The following is a 27,684-nucleotide window of genomic DNA, read 5'->3' on the forward strand; positions in this document are numbered from 1 at the left end:
TTTTCCCAATGCACACAGCTCAGACTAGAAAATAGGCCGCATGCTGGGACACAAGGGAAGCTTGATTACATTCAAACACATAGATGTCATTCAAACAACCTTCTCTGACCACCACACCATAAAGTTTGAAATTTACAATAGAAAGAACAACAACAACAAAGACAAACATCTGGAGACTTAATAACATGCTTGTTAAAAACAAAGAGGTATTAAGCCAAATTAGAGAGGAAATTAAGAAGTTCCTAGAACCCAATGACAATACAATATACCAAAGCACATGGGACACAGCAAAGGCAGTTATCAGAAGTTACTTTATTGCAATAAATTCAGATATGAAAAAAGAGAAGAGAATTATGGTTAGAACCTTAACACAGCCCTTTAAGCACCTAGAACAGGGTCAACATATAACCCTTCTAACCGCAAAAGAAATGATAAAAGTTAGAGCAGAAATAAATGAACTGGAAAGCAGAAGAACAATAGAATCAATAGAGCAAAAAGTTGGTTCTTTGAAAAGATCAACAAAATTGACAAATCACTAGCAAACTTAACAAAGGAAAAGAACCAACAATAATATCGAGAATCAGGGATGAAACAGGAGAAGTCACAAAGGCCCCAATGAAATAAAAATATTAATTGCATAGTACCATGTAAGACTAGATTCCAACCAATCAGTAATTTGGAAGATATGGACAAAAACCTAGAAAATCACTTTATCCCCAAATTAACGGATATGGAATTTTTTTTAACAAGGAATTTAAATACTTGAACAGACCCAAAGCAAAAGAAGAAATAGACAAGGTCATCAAAAAACTCTCGACCAAATAAAGCCTGGGGCCAGAGGGCTTCACAGGAGAATTCTACAAGCATTCAAAGACAAGTTAACACCTGCACAAACTCTTCCAGACATAGAAAGGGAGAGCAAATTCCCAAACTCATTCTATGAAGCCAGGATAACTCTAATACCATAACTGAGCAAAGATCACACAGCATAACCAGTGGGATTTATACCACGGATCTAGGAATCATTAAACATTCGATAAACAATTAATGTAATCCACCACATTCAACAAGAAAGTGCCAAAGAACCACACATCATCCGGCCTCGGCCTAGGTAAGTATAGCGTAAGTCACTTGGCTGGCGGGTGCCTCATGACAGCTGGGATCAAATAGTAGTGGGAGAAGGGGTGTGATGCAGTCCACTGAGTGGATGCCATGTAGATCTGAGATAAAGTACCCCTGAGAGGGAGGCGGCATATCAGACGGATGAGGTTTACTGATGGGAGGGACAGTGGAGGAGACGGAAAGGGAAGCTGTCAAGTTTGGATGAGCATAGGTACATGTCTATTGGGGGGAGGGGAGAGAGGACTGACTGCCAGGTGGGTGGAGAGTGACTGAGGATGTTCTTGGGATCGTTAGGTAGGGAGGTATTAGTAATGTGCAGTGGGCAAACAGAACTGACCTACGGCATCTGGGGGGCAACCAGGGAATTCGGGCTGGGTGCCACAGAACACTGGGAGACAGACACATCATGCTCCAGAGGCTGCATAGGTGAGGCAGCAAATGGGAACTCCATTTGGGGAACTGCACTCTACCTGTGATAGGTAGGATTATTGTGCCAACCTGACCAATAAACACATGTGGGGTTAATAAGGTTGCAGTTTTACTGAAGGGCAAAGAGATAAATGGCTTGTCAACCCTCGCCTTTCTGTATCTTGCTCTCTGATGATCAGACCAGTGTATGGCTACCTTAGCTAGTTCTCTGACTCAACTTGGGAGCTACACTACGTGTGGGACAACCAATCCATGGACTATGTAGCTATAGTCTGAGGTTCCTGCAAGACCTACAAGAGCTGGGACAGTCAGACCCTGTCATCTGGCTGACTGTTGGTGACCCACCCTGCTGTTTGCGGCCTGTGGCCAGAGTGCCTGTGCTGCTCTACAGAAGACTCAGCTGTCTGCTTGTTTCATTTGCACCCAGCAGCCCTCATGAGTTGAAGGACTGCCAGTGTATTAACAGTCTTACAGAAGTGAGTTGAACTGAACCATTTGTACTACTCTGTGGACTAATTAGCTGTTTATTTCTTATGTTGTATCATCTAGCTATTTCTAAAATCTTAAGTGTACTGGTTTTGTTTCTCTAAAGAACCCTGTCTAACACACTACCCCAGACACACTTGTAACCTGAGTGTATCTCAGAGGTGCATCACCATTGGGCTCACCCTCTTGAAGCTGAGTTATTTCATTTATTACTTTTTGGAAAATGAAGCCCAGAGAGGTCGAGTCTGTAGGGAAAGAAAACATAACAAGGTTTGGGGAAGGGGTTATTGAAGGGCTGAGGGGTGGGAAACACAAGAGGGGGATGATGTCAAAGTCCAGGAAGGAAAAGTATATTTTGGAAAACACATACAAGTATGCAAGAAATAGTGCAATTAGGTTTGACATGATTGAATCATAGAATGATAAATTGGCTCCCAAATTACAGAAAATTAATTAAACAAAATATAAATAAATTAAATAAACTCATAGATCCAGGAATGGGTTTGGGGCTCACACTAAATCCTAGCCCCAACTTAACAAAAGTCAGTTCTTTCATCTTGGTCCTGCATGATACTCACCTTCATGAGATAGTCCCTGGAAATAGGGTGCTAAAGCAAAGTGTGGTAAAGAAAGCAGATGGTTCCTGGCTATCAATCAGAAGAGTGTCCAGGGTCTTAAAGGTTTGTATTCAAATAAGCAGCCATCTAAGCGATTAGTCAACTGGGTACACATGAAAAAAGAATCCCAGCGTGTGTGATCAAATATGACAATAACAGAAGTTGATTGTGGTGAGGAGAAAGGCAGCAGCAAACATTAGGAACAGTTTTGTGGGGGAGGCCTTGGGGGACAGTGAGAGCTCCAAACCCATCTGAAGAGACCCTGGTCAAACAGAGCCACTGGAAAATCTGCTCTAGCCTCAGGCAAGAGTCTTGATCAACCTTACTATTAGGCAGAGACCACTGTAATCTTGATTATGCTGGATAGAACGCATGACATATAGCCAATTGACCACCCTAGACACATGACCTGAATTTGTTCTGGGTGCAAGTATCTCTTTCTGGTTCCATGACAGAAATTTCTTCCTGGCTTTTTAACTTTTGTTGGAGGATCTATTCCTTCTTACACATTTTTTTTTAATTTTGTATGCTATGCTTATTTTTTAATAATAGTTTTATTGACATATCTTACACATTCCAGTATATCCATTCACATATAACTCTGGTGTTCAATCCCACCGGGTGGAGTTATACAATCATCACTGCTATTAGCTCCCCTTCCCCCCACTGCCCCCTCTCCTCCAGTATCCTTAGGGAACCATCAATCATCACTGTCTCTGAGGGTTCATCCAGGCTGACCTTCGTGTACCAAGTAATCCTAAGAATACACAGGAACATATGCAAATCTGACATGATCAATGAGGTATAACACATAAAAACCTTACTAGTAAGGAGAGGAAATGTTAGAGTTAGAGAATAGTTAGTATGCTTCATCAGTTCCATATTGCACCCTGGCTCTATCATACATTCCACGTGGTCCTCCTGAAAGGGACTGTCCAATCATCTTTCAGGTGGATTCTGGGTCTCCATTGCATCCAGGCCCCTTCACATCAAGTTTGTTGCATGTTTTTGAACTTCTGATACCCCTTCCTGTAGCATTATTAGTAAATTTGTCTGTATACTATTGTTTCTACCCTGACCACTTTAGCACAATTGTGCTTTCTATTGTTTTCTGTTGGGTGTGTCAGCAGTGAAGCACAGGAGGAGTGGAGGCACTATGATAAATATAAATACAGAGGGATACAGGGAATACAGCGGTGTGGGTGTCGTAATGGGAAGGGAAGGGGGATTTCAGGAGTGACTAGTGAGGACAGGAGATGGGACGGAGCACTAGAAAATATCGTAACTGCATAAATCATCTTGGGTCCAATTTAGCCATGGGGTGGGGGGAGAAATCCTCTAAAGTTGATGTGGGGGTGATTACAGAATTCTCCATGTTATGATTGAATGATTGAACTGTTGAATTATATGATGTGTAAATTACTTGCCAATGGAACTTTTGGGAAAAAATAAATAAAACTGTATAAAGAAAATAAATAAAAATACAGGTGAATTAAACACCGAGGAGGGGGTGGGGGGTTATACTCTAAGATAGATGTGGTGTTAATTGTACAATTCCCTTTGATATGATTGACCTATTCAATGGTATGCTATGTAAATTGTGTGCCAATAAAACTGTTGAAAAGAAACCGGAATTGGAGAACATGGAGATCATGCTACATAAATGTCACCATTAAGACACGGAACAGAAAATTCAAAGAGACTAAGATCTCCGCCCCAAAGTGGAGAAAGAGAAAAAGCACTTTCCTAGCTCCGGAGCCCAGGATTCAGTTCTATCTTCCTAAACTGTGAGAAAATAAGTCTCTGTTTGATAAGGCCTCAAATAAATAAATACATGTTATTGTTAGTATCTGATGATTTATAGTCTAGTCCACTTATGTCCATAATTCTAGAAAGTGTATAAATTATTCTAAAGCATGGGATTTAGAGTAGATTTTCTCAATCAATGGGTTTTGATTATACTAATGACCCACAAAATTTAAAGAACAGAATCAGGAGCCTTCAACGACAGCAGCCCTTGTCTCTAAAGCTAAACTTGAGCTTATGTGGCCAAGTCTCTGATGCCCTGCAACTTTATGTACGATAATCATGGAACAGGACAAAGCTAACCAGGAGATGGGGCTCAGGGAATCATTTCATAATGTTATTTAAACTTCTTGTCTCCAAATTTGAGGGGTAAACGTATTTTGAACCTGTACCTGAGAGCAGGTGTATATTTACAGGTATATATGCCACATTGATAGATAATGTGCCTAACGAAACTTCGGGGAAAGGATTAACAGACAGTCTGAACCATTTTGCAAACACTTTTTTCCATGGAAACATTTTTGGTTACAATAAATGGAGACTGCCAGCTGTGTTACCAGGCAACATTGTTTATTATTAGTGAAATGCATCTGGAGGAGGAGGACTGAGTGAATTACAAAATAATTGGGGGAATTACTGGCGTCAGCCCCTCTGTGTGCAATATGATCTAGAAACTGAGTGCATTCTCTGAGGGGTCCCAGACTGCTACCAACTGTCTTAATCAGGGTTGTCTAGAAAAGCAAAACCAGTGACTCTTGTAAACATAGACAAAAGCTTACATTGAGAAAGTAGATCGTATGGTTGTAGAAGTGGGCAAGTTCCAAATCCAGGCAAAAGGGATGAATTGTGTAGCTGTGAGTTCGATCACAGGCTTGTGGCTACAAAGGTGAATGCACCCAAGGACAGCAGATTAAATTAAGGCAACTGACTGCTCCTATGATTAGCAGGCAATATGACAAACTGTTGGTTTACGTCCAAAGAACTGGGGTTTGAAAAGCCAGACGCAGGGTCCGCACCCAGCAAACTTTTCTATAGTGTCTACTTATAACAGAAATAGTCCACACCTTTGAAAAGGTCTCATCATGGAAAACCACTTAGAATTCTGGCCCAGCCACACTGACATAAAGCCTTAAAAATCACATTTATGTACTATTTTATTTTATAGCATGTTTGTTCCAAGGAAAAGTAATCCGTACCCATCCATACAGTCTCCTCATCCTAAAACTAAGTTGCTACATAGGGTGGGTAGGAGAAAGGTGAAAATCATTACAGAACAACAATAAAGAACCTAATATTTAAAACAAACCTGAAATATTCCTGCTTGCATTCTGTTTTCAGGCACGCATCCTCCTGGTGAACAAACTTAATGAAGTACCAGGTAGTACATGACTGTCATAGGAGTGGGACTAAGTTCACTAGTCCACCACTTCCCTGTCAGTTTGTGGGATGGTGGGAGCTTGCCGTGATGTTGCTGTGATGGTGGACACCGTGTCACTGGTATTTCAAAAACCAGCAGGGTCACCCAAACCGAACAGGTTTCAGCAGAGCCTCCAGACTAAGAACAGACAATGAAGAAGAAACAAGCCTCCCACTTCCGAGGAATTAGCCACTCAAAATCTTCATGAATAGCAGCAAAACATTGTAAGATATTGAAAACCTCATGAATAGCAGCAGAACATTGTCATTTTTCGGCTAACAGCTCAGCCCCTCGGGTCAGAAGGCACTCAAGTTTAGACTGAGGAGGAGCGGCCTTCTCAAACCAGAGTCAACCACAATGATGTGGATATAGCAAAGCTTTCAAGACCTTCCATGTGGATGGGGCATGATTGAAAATGAGAACAAAGAGCTGCAAACATTGATTAATAATCTCAACATGAAATATAGGAAGAACGAATTGAGGAAAATTAGATGTCATCCAAAATAAAGTGGGCCATGTCAAGGTCCAGATCCAAGGCAGTCGTGGTCATTTGAACCTGACAATCATATTTACTATGCCGAGAATGAAAAATTCAAGAGAAATCATGTTCCATTCATTGTCTAGAAAGGACATGTGAAGATACATCTGGACATGCAATGCCAACTATAATAGGAGAATATCTATCAGCATACAAAGAAACCCCGACAATACAATTATTATCCAAGTTTATGTACCAACTACTAGAGTTAGGTATACAGAAATTAAAGGATTTTACCAACTCCTTCAGTCTGAAATTGATAAAACATGAAATCAAAATGCATTCATAATTATCGGCATCTGGAATGCACAAGTTGGAAACAAAGAAGGTACAATTGCTGACTGAATGGTCATGGGGATAGAAAGGAAGCTAAAGATAGCATGATGCAATTTTACAGAATTAACAATATGCTAGTAGCAAATACATTATTTCAACAACACAAAACGGCTACTCTACACGAGACTTTAGATGGGATACAGTGGATTTAAGTTCATTACATATATGAGAAGAGAAAATGGAGACACTCAATATTGGCTGACTGGAATACACCGTAAATTGCTTATATGCAAGTTCAAGTTGAAGTTGAAAAAAAATAAGTGACAAGTACGAAAATACAACTCTGAATCTATCCCACCGTAATTTTTAGAAGATTTCAAGAGCAGAAATGACGCATTGAACAAGAATGACAGAGGCTTGATGAGCTGTAGGATGACCTCAAGAACATCACTCATAAACATCAAGAACATCACTCATAAACATCAAGAACATCACTCATAAACATCAAGAACATCACTCATAAACCTCAAGAACATCACTCATAAAGACAGCAAAGGACCACTAAAGAGAAGGAAAGAAAGAAAGAAAAGGTCAAAGTGGATGTTAAAAGAAACTCTGAAACCTGCTCTAAATTGTAGAGGAGCTAGGCATATAGAAAAATAATGAAGCCAAAGAGCTGAACAGAAAATTGCAAAGGGAAGCTAGGGAAGAAAAAATAAAATATTATAATGAAATGTGCTCAAACTTGCAGTTGAAGACCAAAAAGGAATAAAACACTCTGCATATTTTAAACTGAAGGAACTTAAAAAAAAACCCTCAGGCTTTTACTGCAATACTGAAAAATTCCATGGACAAAACTATTTAATTATATAGGAATTTCCAAAACAAGATGGAAAAAAGACGGAATCATTGTACCAAAAAGAACCAGACATTTAATCATTTCAAGAGGTAGCATGTGCTAAAGAACCAAGTTCACTTATAGACTTGAAGTCTAAGCTGCACTGAAGGGAATGATAGAATACTTATTGAAATGTTCCAATAAGCTAATAAAACATTGGAAGCACTCACTAATTTATGCCAAGAAATTTGGAGAGGATAGCAACTTGGCCAACTGACTAAAAGAAATCCATATTTGTACTTATGCCCAAGAAACGTGACAAAAGAGAATTCTTAAACACAGGACAAATATCATTAATATCACATGCAAGTAAAATTTTACTGAAGATCATCCACAATGACTGCAGCAGTACATTGACAGAGAGCTGCCAGAAGTTCACGCAGGTTTCAAAAGAGGACATAGAACAAGAGATATCATTGCTGATGTCACATGAATCTTGGATGAAGCAGAGAATACGAGAAAGAAGTTTACTTGTGTTTTATTGACTGTGCAGAGGCATTAGACTATCTGGTTCATAAAAACAGATAGCCTTGAAAAGAATGGCAATTCTTCTCACACATATCATTGTTCTCATACAGAACCTGGAACTAGACGAAGATGCAGTGCGTGAACAGAACAAGGGAATACTGAATGCTTTGAAGTCAGAAAACAGGTGCATCAGGGTAGTATCCTCTCACTACAGTTTTCAATCCTTATGCTGAGCAAATAATCAACGAAACTGCACTAAATGATGAAGAGTGGGACTTGGACTGGATTGGATTGGAAGGCTTATTAACAACCAACACTATGCAGATGAAAACACCTTGCTTGCCAAGAGAGAAGAGAACATGAAGCACTTGCTAATGAAGAGCAAGGATTGAAGCCGTCAATAAGGATTCCAACTCAATGTAAAGATCGTGAAAATCCTCACAGCTGAACGCACAGGAAACTTCATGTAAAACAAAGAAAATATTGAAGTTGTCAAAGACTTCATCTTGTTAGAATCCACAATCAATGCTAATGGAAGTGGCAATGAAGAATTCAAATGTTACAGTTCATTGGGTAAATCTGCTGCACAAGACTTCTTTATTACAGTGTTGGAAAATGAGGCTGTCACCTTATGGACTAAGGCCCTCCTGTGTCAAGCTATAGTGTGTTCAATCACCTCATGTGCATAAAATTTGGACACTGAATAAGGAAGACTGAAGAAAACTTAATGAACTTGAATTAGGATGCTGTGAAGGAATGGTGAAAGTACCACGGACTACCAAAAAACACACAAATCTATCTTGGAAGAGGACAGCCAGAAGGCTCCTAGAAGAAAGGATGGAGAGACTCAGCAGCAGAGACCAGTCGCGGAAAAAGACATCATGCTAGGTAAAGTCAAGGACCAGTGAAATAGAAGGCGCTCAACAAGATGCATGGACACAGCGGTCACAACGATGGGCTCAAACCTAACAGCAGTTGTGAGAGTTCCGCAAGACTGGGCAGTGCTTCGTTCTGTTGTACACAGGGTTACTACCAGTTGAAACCCACTCGCTAGCATCCAACAATAACAAGCTCGCTACTGATTAGGAAAACAAAGGCAAATACAAACATAGAATTTTAAATGAATGTATAGTATATGTACATGCAGGCACATACAAGCATGGAAGAGCTCCAAGCTTCAAAAAGTGTTTGGATTAATGTTAATTAAAAAATAATGCTTTTTTCCTATGAACTTTCTGAAGCATGCACACACGTGCATGCATGCACACACACACACGCACACACACACACACACACACCATTGTTTTCTTTGTATACCCCACGGATTTTTTAAGCACTGTATGACTGCAGTTACCGTTTGAGATCCATTACCAAAATACAGAATGGAACACTGGGGTGTATATTTTAGAACAAGTTGAGGATACATTTTTAAATTCCCTTTGTGATTTTCAGTGCTTGACAGGGCCTTATCATTGGTGAATGTAGCAACTTTTCGGGCAGCTCTGCAACTATTACTATTACTAATAGGATTTTCCAAATGAAAAGACTAAAAACCCAATTGTCAGAAACTCTTTAAGCTGAGTGTTTTCTGAAAATAAAAATACTAAAATATCTTCTTGAAGTTTATCATTCCCCATCTTACTTAATTTAGTTAGAGAGTATCAGGATGCAGCTATAAAAAACAATACCAAACGCACCTGCAGCAGGTCCATTCCAATTCATAGCGACCCAACAGGACAGCGCCAAACTGCCCCTTAGAGTTTCCCAGGGTGTAATCTTTAGAGTAGCAAACTTCAGCATCGTTATGCCAGGGAGAGGCTTGTGGTTTTGAACCCCCAACATTCCTTTTAGTTAAAAGCTGGGCACTTAAACCACGGTACCAACAGGGCTATGCCAGACCCATTACTGTCAAGCTGATCTGACCCATAATGACCTAAAATACTAAAGATTTCCTGCCTCCGAGTCAACTCGCAGTGACCTAAAGAGGGTGGCTGATGCTATAAATCTTAACAGGAGCAGAGAGTGTCCCATCTTTCTCCATAGAAATATGGGAAACTCCATGGGAAACTCCAACCCTAAGATTGGTATGCCAAGGCTTCTTTAATGACAGCCCTGTCCACTCGCTGCCATTGAATCCATGCTGACATGGTGACTCTGCTGTGCGTTTCCATCAAGACAACTGTTTACAGTAATAGAATGCCCCATCTTTCTCCCATTGAGTTGCTGGTGGTATCGAACTGTCAACCACAAGGATGGGAGCCCAACATGTAACCACTATATCACCAGGGCTCCTATGACAAATTTATAGCACACATTAAATATTGCACAGCATGTGTTTTTAGTTCTAGTCATAAATGTTGATATATATGTCCACTAGTTTCATTAAAACATAATGTTGAAAAACAGAATAATGTTTCTATAGAGTTGTCTTTCGCAATCCTATTTTAGGCATACATGGGTTTAATTTTATTTCATCTTTTTCTATATTACTCACCAGTATATCTAAATCTATATGAAAAATCACTGCCTTCAAATAGATCTCAAGTCACAGTTACCCAATGGGAACAAAGAAAACTACAGTTAGTGTATTTTAATCTAAAAGCTCAATTCAAATATTCTAGGGATAAAATAGCATTCTTAGGAATTAAAAAGATTCTAGTCCTGCTTTAAACTTACCCTGAAACGTGAAACATCAGCAGCATGTAGAAGACAAAGAAGAGATTATGAGTATACCAGAAGATGTCATAGTTAGAAACTCTGGAAAAACAAACAACAGCTTTAGTGCTACTTTATATTTTTGTCACTAATATGTTGCACACCATTTCAAAGGTATGTTACAATTTAAGGAACTTAGAAAATGAGTCAATCTGAGATATAGTTTATAACACCAACATAGCAGCATACATTTCATACAAATAAAATTGACAGGAGTTATAAATAAAAATTAATTTGAATATTCTTTTAATTTTGAATAAAGGTACATAAAAAGAGTTAAAATAGAATGTGTAAGTTTAGTATAAAACTAAGTTGGTAACAGACTACTTTATATTTTGTTGTCCTCTTTATTAACATTTTTGATTTTCAAATTATTTCTAGAATAACTAGTTTTCCCAACCCAATGCATAGAACACAGTTCAAAGTAAACTCAAATGGAGAGAAATTAAAAGAAGTGCTCATCAAAGTTTATTTACTTTTCATGGAAAGGGATTCTTAAGAATAATACCATGGAGTTATTGTCCTGGGAAGAACACAGACCCTGAAATAGAAGGGTTATGATAAGCACAATTGAGGACATGTTTGAAAGAAGTGGAAAGACTAGCAACTTTTTCATATACCTGGGAGTAAGCATATATGCATACATCAGGCTCTTGGAGGTAGAGGGCAGGGATTGAAAAATCCTTTCCCATTTGGAGATGTGCTATCTTTGCTCTATGAATAAGACAGGATTCGTATGTGGTGTAGCTTGAAGCAATGTCTTATGAGATATACAAGAGATTAAACAGGCCAGCAGAGGATCTATGAGATAAAACAGACACCAAGTGACACGGAGAGCTCCAAGGAACCAGGAATCACAAGCTAAGGAGTCCAGGGTCTTCCTCAAGAGTCAACAGAGAGAGGCTACTCTTCACCCAGCTCTTTGAGTTTGGACCTTGACCCTCCATCAACTATGAAAGAATTAATTTGTTTGCTAAAACCACAAAGGAAAAATTTCCAACCCCTAATAGTTCCATGTGATTTGTAATAATTTCCTCAGTAACATGTCTACCTATTTTTATAATGTACACCAATAAGCAAGAGTTTTAGTTTTCATACTTGTGGATTGTCACATATTTTCTAGGTAATCCCTTGCCCATCCTGAGGTCTGAGAAATAGACCTTCTGGGGTTGGAACGGAGCGATATTTTAGAGTAAACTCTAGAATTCATCTCGAATTTCATTCCCTTAAGACATATTTCTTATAAATTGTGATGTCTTGTTATTTATTAGAACTTCTATGTATCTTCAATCTTGTAAAAAAAAATCTGGCCAATGTTTTAAATTTTCTTCAAGAACCCCTTAAAAATATATGCCAATTGGTTTAAAGCTTTTTAAAAATCGAATAATAATAAAACATCTGTAAAAAAAGGGGCAGCGATTTGTCATTATGTAAGGCAGCAATTTATATAAAAATCTTAAAAGTATGTTTACACTTGACCTAGCTACTTTATCTACATCTCAGAAATTTGCCTTAGGAAATAATTGAAAATGCACACAAACACATGGATAAAACACAAAACCATCCCGCTGTAATGGAGCTGATTCTGACTCATAATAGCTCTATATAGTTTCCAAAACTGTAAATCTCTATAGGCAAAAGCTTGACCTTAGTCCCAACAGAGCTACTGGTGGGTTGAACCAATGGCCTTGTGGTTAACAGTCCAAGGCTTACCCGACAAGGCCACCAGGGCTCACTCACTGAAGTAAACCTAAAACATTGAACAATGGAGACCTAGGAAAATAAATCAATGTATATCTAAATGGAAATATGCACTCAGTAAAAAGAATAAGAGAGAAACATTTATTAATGTGAAAGAAATGTTCATAACATATTAAAACAAACTTAAATACTATCTGTTATGACCTGATGTACACAAAATACATAGAGTGAGAGAGCAAGAGAAGGATCAAAAGTGAGAAATGAAAAGAGAAAGTGTAATTTAATTGGGAAATAGGAGATCGGTAGAGAGCAAGAATTTAAGATAAGCCCCAGATTATTACAATCAAATTTCATGACAGGTTGTAGGATGTAGGTGTGTCTATGAAGGAGTACTTAGAAGTGTAGGCGAAGACGCACTTGAGTATATTATTGAACAATTACTCTTTTAAAGTAGATGTGGGAAAGAAAGGAATAGACACACACATATATAATCTCTTGTAAGAAATATCCAACCATGTTTAGTTAAGAAATCTAACATATACCAGGGGGAACACCCCGCCCCCGCAAAAAAGACAGAATTCTGCTGAGCAGAGCGGAGCTTTCGTAGTATGCATTTTCCCTGCTAGGCGAGCATCAAGCAACTCGCTCTGATTTAGTGCACCCAGTGACATCATCTGGGAAGGTTCTCTCTGGTCATAGTGATGTTTTGGGGGGGTTTTTTTGGTAAAAGAAGTTTCACTTGAACCTTTTTCTGTGTGTGTGATGGCCAATTTGAGAGAACAGCATGCAGCTGTAAAATTTTAATTCCTGCTCAAAATATGCTGCAGAAACTTGTAATGTTCAATTACAGCTTATGAAGACAGCAGCTATGGGGAAAACTCAAGGTGTACAAGTGGTTTTCTCATTTCAAAAAACTAAAATGTCGAACGATGACAAACCTCATTCTGGATGTCTGTCAACTTCCTGAATGAATGAAAATGTCTACAGATATTGCATTTGGAGTTTGTTTTATCATGTCAGACTGTTAATGAACCTTTCTATTTAGAGATTCTACAAAGATTGCATGACAGTGTGCGACAAAAAGACCTGATTTGTGGCAGATGGGAGACTGGTTTTGCCACCACGACAATGCACCTGCTCACATAGCCATCTCAGTGTCCCTGTTTTGGGCAAAAAACAAACAAACAAACAAACAAAAAACCTCCAGCATGCCTCTATTGCCCCACACACCTTTCTCACCTGACCTTGCTCCATGGTACTTCTTTTTGTTTCCGCAAATGAAGAGGACATGAAAAGACAGCAATTTGACAGCATGAAAGAGATGAAGAAAAAATACGAGGGAGGTGCTGTCAGCCATCCAAACAGATGAGTCTGAAAATGTTTTGGTCTGAAGAGATCACCACTCTTACCACTGGTCCTGAATCCAGGACAAACGATCCCTTCAGGACAGTGGTGTGAGTGGCAATACCTGGAGGGTGGAGGGAAGGTGGGGTAGAAAGGGGGAACCAATTATAAGAATCTACATGTGACCCCCTCCCTGGGGGATGAACAACAGAAAAGTGGGTGAAGGGAGATGTTGGACAGTGTAAGATATGACAAAATAATAATAATTTATGAATTATGAAGGGTTCATGAGGGAGGGGGTAGTAGGGAGGGAGGGGAAAATGAGGAACAGCTATCAAGGGCTCAAGTAGAAAGTAAATGTTTTGAGAATGATGATGACAACAAATGTACAAATGTGCTTGACACGATGGATGGATTGTGATACAAATTGTATGAGCCCCCAATAAAATTATTTTATTAAAAAAAGAAAAATGCTTCCAAGATTGAAATAGCAAATTTGAAAATTGTATTAGGTGTAATAGAGAGGATTTTGAAAGTGATAAGTTTTTTTGTTATAAAATTTTAAAATATCACTTTGGGGGAAAAACTTTTGTTTTGCTTTTGTTGTTGTATATATATACATATATATATCCTCCACTAATTGTATATATATGTATAGATATATGGTTTTTGTTGGTTTGTATACATATATGTGGCCTCCACTAAATGTATATATATATAATGTCAAAAATATTGTTACAAAATCAGAGAAATCTTTATTTAAAAAGTTATTGGTTTTCCACATATCTTTCACCTGAAGGCAATGTTTCCATCTCTCTAACCCTTCCACAATGAATTCTGTATTTTTCAATTCACATCAGTCAGAAATGATTTCACGTCAAAAATTTTGGCACATTTAAGGGACTCAAATCATGTTACTCTTTGATCGTCTAATTTCAGGAACAAATGAAATCTGAAGGGGCCAGATCAGGGCTATTAGGTGGATAGTGTGCAGTCTGCCAATGGAATGTCCATTGGACAGCTCTTGTTACCCTGGAAGAATGAGCAAGTGAATTGTAATGGGAAAAAAATGAATCCAAAGACCAATTTTTCTGTCCTTTTTCACAACAATGCCATTTTCAATTTTTTTAAAAAAATTTCTTTTCTATTGGAAATTAGGGGGAGGTTTAAAATTCAGATAATCAACTTTGTATTCAGATAATTAACTTTTTAAAAACTCAAATAACCAAGCGCTCATCAAACCTCCTGATAGTTTACCGTACCAATTCCCTGATTTCTCTTCCCCTTCTTTTGGACGATGAGCATTCATTTCACACAGGTAACATGAGAACAGTATATTCCTTGATTTGTCTGCCTTCCCTTGTCTCCCCACTTGGCAAACTCCAAAATCTGCTCCCTTTAGTATCAGAGTCCATAATTTGGGAATTTCCCTATAACAGTGTGCTCATACAATGGTTGTCCTTTTGCAATTGGCTAATTTCACTCAGCATAATATTCTCCAGGTTGACCTATGCTGTGAAGTGCTTTTCTTTCATCGCTGCTTCTCAGTGATTGACAGTGCTACACTGTGTATGCAGAGGCTTTTCCCATTTATTCACTAATGGGAACTGAAGTGGATTCTGTCCTCTTTTTATTGTGAATAGCGCTGCAATGAACATGGGTGTGCATGCTCCTGTTCATGTAAAGGCTCTTGTGCACATATACCCATCAGAGGTCTTACTCAATCATATGGAATTTCCATTCTTGCTTGGTGGAGGTAGCACCATATGACCCCCTCTGCTCCTTCTATGTCTTTCAAGAAAAGCCACTCCGATGACCTTACAGAGATTCCAAACAACAGCCAGCATACCGTTCTCAGCCAATCTCTCTGCCTTGATTGAACTGGTCCATTAGAGGCCCTCCAAAGGGATTATTATGATTGTATTGATTGGACCATTTTTGAAAGCTCCCTAATGAGATTAAGGCAAGTACATTACAGAGAAAAATTGTCTGTGGCCATTCCCTGATTGTGGAGAGAAATAAAAACATATACTATTTGGAATAAACATACACTTACTTACCATACTTCATATATGTGCATAATCTCTACTAAATTTCTTATTTTAGTAAAGAGAAAGTTTGAAGGGTTTTTGAAACACATGTTGTTTCTTCCTTTTACTACTTTAAAATATACAATAAAAATGGAAAACACTGTAAAATATTCTTAAATTTTGAATGAGTTCTTCAAAAAAGACATGTTAAAGTGCTCAGAAAAATGTCCACCTGTAATTACTTTAAATTATTTGAAGTATGAATAAATTTAAATATATATTTCTAATTATTTTTGCAAAGTTCAACTTATCAAATGTTCTGAAAGGTTCTTTTAGAATGCTAAATTCAATAACATCAAAACAAGTTCACATAAGGAAAATTAGATACATATTTATTTCAAATTATATATTCTAAGGAAATCCCAATATCACTATGCCTATTTTAAATTCAATTCCATACCCTTTAGAGGTAAATTGCCTTATAAAAGGATGATCCTGAAAAACGGAAATTTCCTCAGTTGTCATATTAAGTGTTCACATATAATTCCAGCCAAGAGAAGTTAACTAGCAAAGAGATTTTTTACAAACAGAAATTCATAAATCGAAATGCTTGTACTTTACTCTTCATCACTCAGAATATTCCATTAATCAAGTTATTACACTGGCTAAAGATGGTTTTTTAGTAAATGAAGAATTTTTCTACTTGTGAAAATGAAGATAATCTGAAGAAAAGCTTAATAAATTGACTAGTAAATATGCGAAGAAGGACTGGGAGCTTACCGGATGGCATAGGTGGAAGCTGTCACCATAAGGAATAGCACCAAGACCATGCAGACCCCTGTCAACCCAGGAACTGTGGAAATGCACATAAGTACATCTTAACTTAAACTATACTGTTAACGAAGTACAAAGAATGCACTTTACAACCTACAGGTCTCCAGTGCTCTGTGTGAAACCCAACTCCATCACATCTCTCCATGCATGTGCCATCTCAAACAAGGCGTTTTGTTCAGGATCATCGCTGTGTCAATGCCTTTAAGACAAAACTGCCATTTTGCTCTTTAACTGGAGTCCATTCTTTGTCATCCCAAATGTCCATGCAGTTTGGTGACTATGTAGAATACGTTTTACTTCTTCAGTCACATATTACACCAAATGGAAGGAATCAAGGCAAAGGGGCAGAGTTGCCATTATGAAATCCAAATGAAACATGCTCCCTTTTGACTGTATGCTTATATGTAATACCTTTAAATCTTCATAGCAAATTACTTTATTAACAGCCTTTACAATGGATTCATGCACTATGTGGATATTTTGAAAGAGTGGGTTGTGAGTTGGACAACTAATCTCATGGTCAGCAGTTTAAACCCACCCATGGTTCTGCAGGAGAAAGATGAGGCTCTTGATCATTTGCACCCATATCTAGGTGGGATCAGGAATATATATCTTGCATTCATGATTATACTTTTAAACACATATTGGAAATATAATTATATTTGCTCATGAAGACTTTTCTAAATGAAATTGAGAATTGTACATTTTTTCACAATGTAAGATACTACCAAATTTTGAGATAACTTAAGAGTAGTTTCACATGTCTGTCTAGATAATCAAGCTTATTTCATTAGTTTATAAATTCTTCATTGAGATAGTTTTATCATTTACCATCCAGTGAGTCTAACTAACACATTTTATGTCATTTTTAAAGTTGCAGGCTTTGTTTTCCATATGACAATCTCATTTTCTCAGATGTTGGTTGCATGCATAATTAAGGAGAAAAGGCTGCATGACATTAAACAAATTAAAATAATAATGAAAGTATTTTCTATTACAAAATAGCTAAAAAGATTTATGAATTGCTAGAGACTCAATTTTTGTTAGGTAGTGTAAGAAAACTCAAAGATAATTATGAAATAATTTTATTCAGAAATGCATTAGTAACCTAAGCCAAACTAGGTCAGTTTGTGGAAACAGCATATTCTGGTCCATTACTTATTTTTCTCATCTTCTGTTCTACATGATGTCAAACAGACGGCTCAAGAGTTACAGATCCTTGTTCAGGGGTCACACTTGTACTCCAGGTCTGGGTTGCAGGACTAGGAGGATGGCTTCTACAACTAATAACCCTTTTTCCTTGATATCAATATGTGAGAACGGATCACCAGAATGGCTCTGACTTGCTGATCTGAGAAAAGTCCATTTGTTTTATTAACAGGATCCCCATTAGCAATATTTCCATAAGGCAAAACCTGCATGCCCTCCAAGCAACCCCATCCCATCCTAGAGAGGCCCACCTCAAGTCGTAGAAGATCAATTAATTTAGAAAGTATTTTTATGTGGTAGCCTAAGAAATCCAAGACAAAGAGATGAGCACTGCCTATTCGACTTAGGGAGGAGCTTACTGATGATGGAGCACATCAACAGTGACTTAGAGGATGAAGACCAGGCACACGAGGGAGAGCAGGTTATGGTAGACTTAAGATTCTGATGAGATGTTCAAAATAACAAAATATTGGTTCCCAAAATACATAGGAACATTTATAAAATGCATTCCCAGATTCTTCAGAGAATCTCTACAGTGGGGTCAAGGAATATGAGTTTTAAGTAGCTTCTCTGTTTAGAAAATTTAAGACCAAGTACAAGGCCCTTGTATATGAATATAGGATGATGGATTTCACTCTAGGTAATAAGAATGGATGTTAAAAGAAAGAATCCTCTGCTAATAAAAAAGTATTAATTACACTAAGTGCCTTTATGTAATGTCTTTGTCATGCAAGTATTTTTTAATGTCAAGGTAAACTCAATTCTTTATATACTTTTAAAGTTCCAAGCCTTTATATAAATTTTGTACAACAAAAAACAATACTAAAACAACATTCTGGTTTTTCTTAAAAGAGTTCATATGAACCACACAAAAATTTGATTAATCCATCAGGTTTTGTTTTTCTGCCCACCCCTTTCCTATTACTCACACAATTCTAAGGTTTAAATAAAAACATGTTTCCAATGAGCAAATTTGTAAGCAAAACTAAATTGTATTCCTAAGAAGAACCCTGTAAAATACTTTTAAAGTGACAGACACCAAGTCTATCTGTAAAAACAAAATATATTTTGCTAGAAGTTGAAAGGAAAGAACTTGAGTTGTTTTGCTATTTTTCATCCTAAAACCGATTCAAAACAAAACTCAATGCATTCATCAGGGCAATGAGTAGCTCGGTCTTGAACAGCTTGTAACAGCTAATTATTTATGATAGGCCCCGTCAACTCGCCGATCATCCTTATCCCTGAAGTATGTGCTCAAAATCCCTAACATGCAGCTTTCTCTCTTCCTTGTTATAAATGTGAGGTTGAGCAAGAAAAATGTTAGTGAGGATTACACCAGCAACAGGGTACAATGCAGTGCTCACATATGCTCCAAATTAATAGTCTAGACTGAGATTTCATAGGCATACCTGATTGAGAAGGAAAAACACATTATAAATGAAAAAGACGTCACAATTTTTTAAAAAGTTATTTCATGACCATTTTCTCCTTTTGTTGCATAAATATAAAATTGGCAACAACATATAGGTTTTATGATCACAAACGATTCTAAGCTACTGAAAACCCGTACTCTTGATGCCCAGAGTGTTTGTTTCTTCCTCTTAGAAGTGCACTTCTGCCTGCTCCCCCACAGCACTGACAGCAAAGCAGGTCCTCATGTGTTGCTCTCGTCTTTCCATTGGAAGCACGTAGGAAAGGGAGCTGCTTTTTCTCATTTATTCTTTCATACCTGGCCACTGCAACTTTATTTCCTATCCTAACCTATGTACTGATTCACAAATTTACCATTATTACTTTACCGTAGATCTAATTGTTGTGTAATTTGAAGATGCTCATTTTCAAAGATTTTCCTGAATGTTAAGAGAGAACAATGTAAACATTAACTTACCAGTTGTGAAGAGAAATTTTCTAGGATCCTAGGGAAAGAAAAATTGTTTAATTAAAATGAGAACTAAAACAGCAATGATATGATCTCACTGCCATTGAGTCGAAGCAGATTCAGAATGACCCTACAGGACAGGGTAGGACTGGCCCCGTGCATTTCCAAAACTAACTCTTCATGGGCTTAGACAGGCACACGTTTCTCTCACAGAGTGCCTGCTGACCTACCAGCAGCCAAAGCTTAACCACTAGGCCACCAGGGCTCCTTAATAATGTTATAATCAACAAGTAGTCTACAGGGTATAAGAGCTATTTATTGGGTCATTAAAATATTTCCTTCTCGGTAGAATGGGACATTTAATTTTAACAATACTAGAGGCCTGGCAACGTAGTGCTTAAACACTGAGCTTCTAGCCTCAAGGTTGGCAGTTTGAAAACAACAGCCTCTCTACAGGAGAAAGACGGGACTTTCGACATCTATAAATGATTACAGGCTTGGAAGCTCACAGGGGCCGCCCTACCCTTTCTTGGGGGGTTGCTAATGAGTCAGTACAGACTAGACACCAGTAAAACAGAGAATGATTATAACAAACACCAAATCCAACCAGGACTAATGAGATGAGGCGTCAGTAGGTCTGGATTTTAATCACAACTAAACTTAAGAAGTAGCAGCAGTGGCTTGTAATGATCTACGCGCAGATCATTTGAAACTTGTTATCTTCAGCTACAATGAAAAAATTATGAATATGTAAACAATTTAGTATGTAAACAATCTACCATAGTTTCTTTGGAAGAAGTACAGCCAGACTGCTCCTAAGTCGGAACCAACTCAGCAGCACCTAACAGCAACGACAGTAATTGCCAAACTGAATTAATAAAGCATTGAGACAAAAGGATTGTACACCAAAAAAAAAAATCTGTGAAAGAGTTTGGACACTCTAAACTTAACCATGAAAATATTATTTGATGTGATGCCATAAATATTATGGGCGGTTCTACTATGTTCCAGAGGGTCAGAATCAGCTAGACAGCACATCACGCACACGCACGCGCGCGTGCACACACACATAACAATTTATGTGGGTGCAGGCTAATATAATCTCTTCACTTTATTAATTTATATATATTTTAAATTTTTATCTAGTACACTGTCCAGTACCTAAAAAAACTCTCACTGCAATTAAGTCCATTCTGACTCATAGTCCTAATGACCTTGTAGAAAAGAGTAGACCTGCCGAGTGAGTTTCCAAGACTGTCACTCTTTATTGTAATGGAAAGCCAAGTCTTTCTCCCATGGAGCAGCTAGTGGTTCCCAGCTGCTGGCCTTGTGGATAGCAGCCCAACTCACACCCACTACCTCACCAGGGCTCCTACAAGGCACTCTGTAAACAGTCACTGAAAACAAAGGAGAGAGAAGGAACAACCCAAAAAGAAGGGGACTGGAGAAGGAAAGGGAAACAAGGAGTCAAACAAGGACCTGCTCTTCTTCTTCGCGTTGGTAAGCATTGGATTAAAAGGGGAGAGGGACAAGGTATGAGCACAGACATCTCACACACCAGAGATCAGAGTGTAAAGTGCTGAAGCTTTGTAGGATCGTATCGGCAAAGTCGGTGAGGTTTGCAGATATGCCCCTGAATATGTGAGAGCACATGTATTGATATACCAATAGGTTGGAGTTTATAACAAAACTTACATTTAGATTATTTCTGTAAATAAGAAAGTCATTAAAAAATCATGATGTATTCGTGTGAACAGAATTATCTGAAGAGGCTTCAAAATTTCATTTAAAAAAATCCCCTGGGTTTTTTTTATCCCAATTTTCCAAGGACTTTTTAAAGCACCTTTGGTTGTATGTATTAGAGAAAGCAAATGAGCAGTCAAATATACCAGAATTCATGAAAATAAACACATTATAGAGGAATATGTTTCATAAACTACCACTAAAATATCTCAGAAGAAATCATAAAGTAAATCTCTAAAGAAGGCAATATGGAAATAGTTCACTACTAATTTTAAGTACCTGAGCTTGTGTTACTCTGAAATAAAATTCTTCCAACAACTAAAAGTCCTAAAATATATAAAAATTGAATACTAAGCAAGAGTGGGCTACATTAAAAATATATAATTTCTGTTGTTAGGGAAAGTTTTAAAACAAAAGGAAGAAATAAGAGCAGCAAAAATATAAATTTTACAGTAGCAGTAAGAAACAATAACCCCAACATCTATAAGGAGAGATGCAGAGGTAAAGGGAACTGGGGAGGAAATGAGAAACCACGAGAAGTGGAAACATGGGACCCAAAATAGTCACATGTGAAGAGCTGCCACTGGCATGCTAGGAAATTTTTCAGTGGTTCTCCACTAACCACCCACTAAGCTTTCAAAGAATCTCCCTGCCTGTGCCACAGCGAGAAAACTCCCAGCCATCTAATCAATTCCGACTCATCAGGACCCTACAGGACAGGGTAAAACTGGCCCTGGTGGGTTTCTGATATTGTAACTCTATGCAAACAGGAAACCTGGTCTTTCTCCTTAGAAGGGACAGGTAGTTTTGAACTGTTGCCATTGAGGTTAACAGCCCAAAGCATAACCTACTATCCCGCCAGGGTTCCCCGGCCACACCAGAGACCAATTAAATCACATAAGTGTTTTAAAAAAAGAAAAAACCAAAGTAAGGGATAGATCAAAGGATGTGAGCTGTTTTAAATTCCCTGATTTGTGCCTATTTGTTAATACCCTTCCCTTTGTGTTTTGCTTTGTTTTCAGGGATAGGGTACGCACATGATTCTAGCAGGTGAGTAAACTTCAAAAAGTTCATGGAAAAATGAAATTAGAAGTTAAGAACTTTAAAATATACAGCTTACTTCGCAACAAAAGCTCCACAAAATTCAAGGCACTTTTGTGAGCAGTGACACCGGCCATTTGGCCAATCCTCAAAGAACCAAGGGTCCCAGGAATTGACATTGTCAAAGCAGTCTTCTTCCCGTTAGCTGAAGGAAAAGTGATTCCCTTTAAGGCTCTACGGTAGATACCTAATGATTTCCTGTCAAAATCTTATAAAAATGCACGTGTTTGGTGGGAAGAACACAGGAGCATTGTGGTGGTGTGGAAAGACTCGCGGGTGAAGCTTTCCTAAACATTTCTCTGCTGCAGCTTTGGAAAACCTTCTCAAAACAGACTCATAATAAGCAGATGGCATCAATCTTTGGCCCTCCAGAAAGTAAACAAGTAAATTGCCTTGAGCGTCCCCCAAAAAACCGTCTGTCCTCTTTTGCCTTGACTAGATCACGCCATCCTCTTGATAAACATTGCTTTGATAGTGCTTTGTCTTTCACCTCATACTAGTAAAGTCATGTATCTTTCCTGATAAAAGTCTTCCGAGCCATGCTTGAGGATCTTGATTAAACTTGAAGGAGAGCTCAGTGGAAAGCTCTGCTCTTGTCTGCAGCTGATCTGGGTACTGATCAAGCAGAACGCTTGCTCAACTCTAACTGTCCCTCACAATTGTGTCAGCTGACCCAACAGAGATGTCTGTGGTGTTGGTTTCTGTTTGCGCTTTTAATCCTTGTCCTCTTCAGTTAGGACATACACAAGACAAATAAACAAGACTCATAAACTCATGTGCATGCTCTGACACTTTGGGATGCATCTTCAGCATCACCTCCTCCCTTCTTAAGACAAATTATCCATGTGTAAGCCGCTGATTTCCTGGCAACAGTCTCCCAATAAACTTCTAAGACAACATCAATGATTTCCCTAGTCTTCCATCTAAGCCTCACCATAAAGTCTTGCTTCAATCTCAGCAGAATTCATGTTGCTGTGTTTGGGGTTCTTATTAGTGCCTCAAACGAATACTCATTCAGACAAGTTATAATTAGTTAGTAAACATTTATGTTGGTGCAAAACAATGTTAAAATTCATGCACAATATTTTTTTCATAAGTGGTTTCCATTTTGGGGGGTCAAATTTAAACACCTCTTGGATTAGCCTAACCAACTCTGGTGAAATGCACAGGAGGGATTTAGGTGGAATAAAATGGAGAATGATCTTACTTAATGACTACCAGATTGTGTCAGCAAAAGGGTTCTGATCCAATGATATTCCACACAGAACAGTCTGTAGGTAGTCTGTGGGTAACAATCTTAGTGCCTCAGCCAAGGCAGACTGAGGACAGTGGGAAAGCACTGAACAACAGAGGCCTACAGGCGTGGTATGGACTGGTTATGAGGCACATCTAACTTCATCTCATGAGTCATTTCCTATAGACAGAAGAACCTAGTAGTCAGATGTTGTTCACCTTAGAAAACAGCTCAAAATCACCTCTTTCAAAAAAAGTGAATCATGATACTTTTTTAAGTCAAATAAAATTATTATCCAGGATCTACAAATAGCCTCCTGCCTTCCTGTCCCTCTTCCTCTCTGAACAGTATTTGATTTATTAAAGGATTTTTACCTTCTGACACTGTCAACATTCTCTGCTGAATGACAGAAATTATATAAAAGCTGTTGAAAGTCAGAAGGCAGTCCAGAGAGGCAACCAAGTGAATGTTACAGAATATAAAAAGTAGATACTCTCCAAACTCCCATTTTCAGCAGGAAAGACTATGAAATAGTAATTACCGATCTTTCCTATTGAAAAGGAATAAAATTCAACTTGACAACTGCACTTTAAAAGTACTTGAAAGGAGCAGCAAGGTACAAATTTTCTGTGAAAATGACAGGCCCTCATTAGTCATCCCGTGACAAGTGAAAGGAAATTGGGAAGACAGAGTCCACCCACCTCGCCTCGGTATCGTGCTGCGTTCAGTTCCACGAAATCCTCGTTGTAGTTCACTGAGAAGTTGAGGGTATTCACCAGATGGGCAGCCACATGAACACCTAGAGAATCACACCAGGCACGATCAGTGGGATTTGCTCCAAGACAAGGAGTCATTTATCTCCTTAGGTCAACTCAGGGCTAAACTTTGACAGTTACATGAACAGTGGAATAGACCTTGCTTTACCAAAATTACGAAGGCCTCATTATAGACCCCCTTCCCCAACCCTCACTTGGGTCACCCCATGATCCCAAAAGAGTGAACCGCATCCCCTCTGACCTTATCCACCAGAGCTCTGTTCTTTTAAGATAACCAACTTAAATCATAGCAATACGGGACTCTCACCCATACCAGACATAAAAATCATTCCCTATCCTTAATCTCAACCCTACCCTGGCATCCTAAAAGACCACACAGGGCTAAAAGAACATACTACCTGACTCTCTCCAACTGCTCAAAAAACTTTGTTCCCCACAGTCCTGATTTCCCTCACAGGACAAGAACTAGACCCAATTTGTTCTTTTGTGAGCATTGTTGTTATTCTGTGTTCTGTCCTTCCTGCGCACTTCCGCTCTTTAAAACAAAGTTACTCCTCTTATACTTCATCTGAATCGGGACTTCCCCATCTGTTGGTGTGTGTAAGGACAGAAAAAAATATGATTAATTTCCTTTTATGCTTTCGATTTACATTGTTTTCTAGTTAATTAACACATCATCGATCCACAAGTTAGCACCCATATCAGATAAAAAAAAGCTACTGGGCAAACCTTAGAGCCCAAACAAGGATCTATTAAAAGCCCTTCCACTTCCTAATAACATTATTTTTTCTATTTATATTTTTAACATTTTCTCTTACTTTTTCCTTCTTTAATTTTCATATCTAATTTTTTATTTCATATCATTTTAACCTATCCTTTTTCTTCTCATTAATCCTTCTTATCCTCATAAAATCAAAAGCTGATGAAACTCTTCAACTTTTCTCTCTTTTTTCTCAAATATTATTATCTATTTGATCCTTGAAAACAGGCATTTTAAAAATCTAATTTCCTTTCTTCAGCCTAACAATTAACACTAATACTTCCTCTTCCACTTTAATATCTCCCTCTAACAAGAACTCTAACATTCTTCCCCAGATACTTAGTAAAAACTACCTACCACCCCTCTACTGCACCACTTAACAGAGCTAATTACTCCCTCTTTACCTCACCTACCTAACACCCCTAATAGCTAAACAAAGATGCCAAGAAAACAACAAATGGTATCAGTTCACATAACAAAAAGGAGAAACAGACACAAGTAACCCAAAGCCAACCAGACCTAAAAGGAATGCCTGACATGGAACAGGATATTGAATTACCAGAAAGAGAACGTAAAAGCATGAACCTTGTATTCATACAAGAGATGAAGGAAAGATGAAAAAAACAGAAAAGCTGGAAACCTCATAACATGCCTTATAAGCAACGCTCCTAAATAAACACAAACATTAAACACTACAATACCAGAATTATACAATACTATAAAAGGACAGAGAAAAGGAACTGAAGAGATGAAAACCTGACTGACTGAGCTTGGACACAAATCTGTAGACTCAACTAAAAGAAGAAGAAAATAAAACCAAAAATGCAAAAAGAATCCAAGAAAAACTTGAGAACAATGTGGGACACAATCAAGAGAAACAACCTCCATCTTGTAAGGATTCCAGAAAAGGCAAACACAAAAATATCCATGCGGAGAATAGTGCTCCTATTCTCCTGCAAGACAACTTTACTGAATGCCTATAGCAAGAAAGGACACTTTTGAAAGAAGCCAAAAGAACTCCAATCAGGAGAGATCGCAAAATTCTCAGCATAATATAGGTACGATAGCTAACATAAACAACAAGAAAAAAATTCAAACAGCCAAAGAAAAAGGAACAATCACATACGAATGGTAAACAATGAGAATAGCTCCAGATTTCTTAGCAGAAACCAGACAGACAAGAAGACAATGGAGTGATATATAGAGAGTCCTGAAAGAAAAGTGTCAACCTAGAATCTTGTACACAGCGAAAGTATCACTTCTATATGATGGAGAAATAAAAGTATTACAAGACAACAAGAAATTAAAAGAATTCACAAGAGCAAGACCACCACAGCAAAAAAAAATATTCAACAAAGCACTATGGCCAAAAGAATCAAGAACAAGAAAGCACAAGCCTGAAACCAACATACAAGACAATTCCTCACAAAAACCAACACACAAGGAGCAAGATTTAAAGCACCAAAATAATACAGAAAGAGCAACGAAACTAGACACAACACACTTACACACACGTGTAGGACATGCAAAAATATAAAACAAAATGAAAGTAACAAATACATATCAATAACCTCAGTAAATATTAATGGACTAAATGCACCAGCAAAGAGATAGAGAGTAGCAGAATAGATAAGAAAACAAAATCCATCGATATGCTTCATACATTAAACAAACTGCAGAAACAAAGACATGAACAGACTAAAAATCAGAGGCTGGACTAAAGCTTACCCAGCAAACAACCAAAAGAAAGCAGAGGTAGTAATAGTAATCTGTGAGAAAATACACTTCAAGATAAATAATGTAATAAGAGACAGAACCGGACAATACTTAATGATCAGAGAAAAAATAGCCCAAGAACGTATAACTATAATAAACATATATGTATGCAAAGAAAGTTCTTTGAAATACATCAGTCAAATCTTCACAGAATTAAAAGGATATAGAGACCTTGACAACAATAGCAGAAGACTTCAATACACCACTCTCAACGAGAGGCAGAACATCGAGAAAAAAACTCAGTAAAGACACAAAAATGCTCAACAATACAATAAAAAAATCGACCTCCCAGACATTAACAGAATGCTTCATCCAACAAAAACACAGTATGTGTTCTGCAACACATATGGAAAATTTTCATTACTATGAAAAACTGTATTCAAACAAATCTGACAATCTAGAATAAACGGGCAGATACATTGCCCACTCAAATTAATGAAGAAGTATTGCAAAACTCACTAGAACTATAAAAGGACTAAATAAGAAAAACAGGACATTAAAAAATTCCCAACCCCAGTCAAGGTA

The 27,684-nt window shown here is 37.9% G+C and overlaps 1 protein-coding gene across 4 annotated transcripts in view; it reads right to left on the reverse strand.

Moving 5' to 3' along the window:
• Window positions 1-27,684, reverse strand: part of NOX4 (NADPH oxidase 4) — a 184,448-nt gene that overhangs the window by 113,325 nt on the left and 43,439 nt on the right. For all 4 annotated transcript variants that reach the window (XM_075546434.1, XM_075546435.1, XM_075546432.1 and 1 more), the window contains 4 exons: window positions 24,549-24,646; window positions 19,779-19,806; window positions 16,628-16,700; window positions 10,734-10,814 (listed from right to left, as the gene is read on the reverse strand). In XM_075546434.1, coding sequence (XP_075402549.1) covers window positions 10,734-10,814; window positions 16,628-16,700; window positions 19,779-19,806; window positions 24,549-24,646 — 280 coding nt within the window. The remainder of the gene's footprint in view (window positions 1-10,733; window positions 10,815-16,627; window positions 16,701-19,778; window positions 19,807-24,548; window positions 24,647-27,684) is intronic.

This window comes from Tenrec ecaudatus, chromosome 4, assembly GCF_050624435.1.
Source record: "Tenrec ecaudatus isolate mTenEca1 chromosome 4, mTenEca1.hap1, whole genome shotgun sequence".
In the NCBI taxonomy this organism is placed as follows: Eukaryota; Metazoa; Chordata; class Mammalia; order Afrosoricida; family Tenrecidae; genus Tenrec; species Tenrec ecaudatus.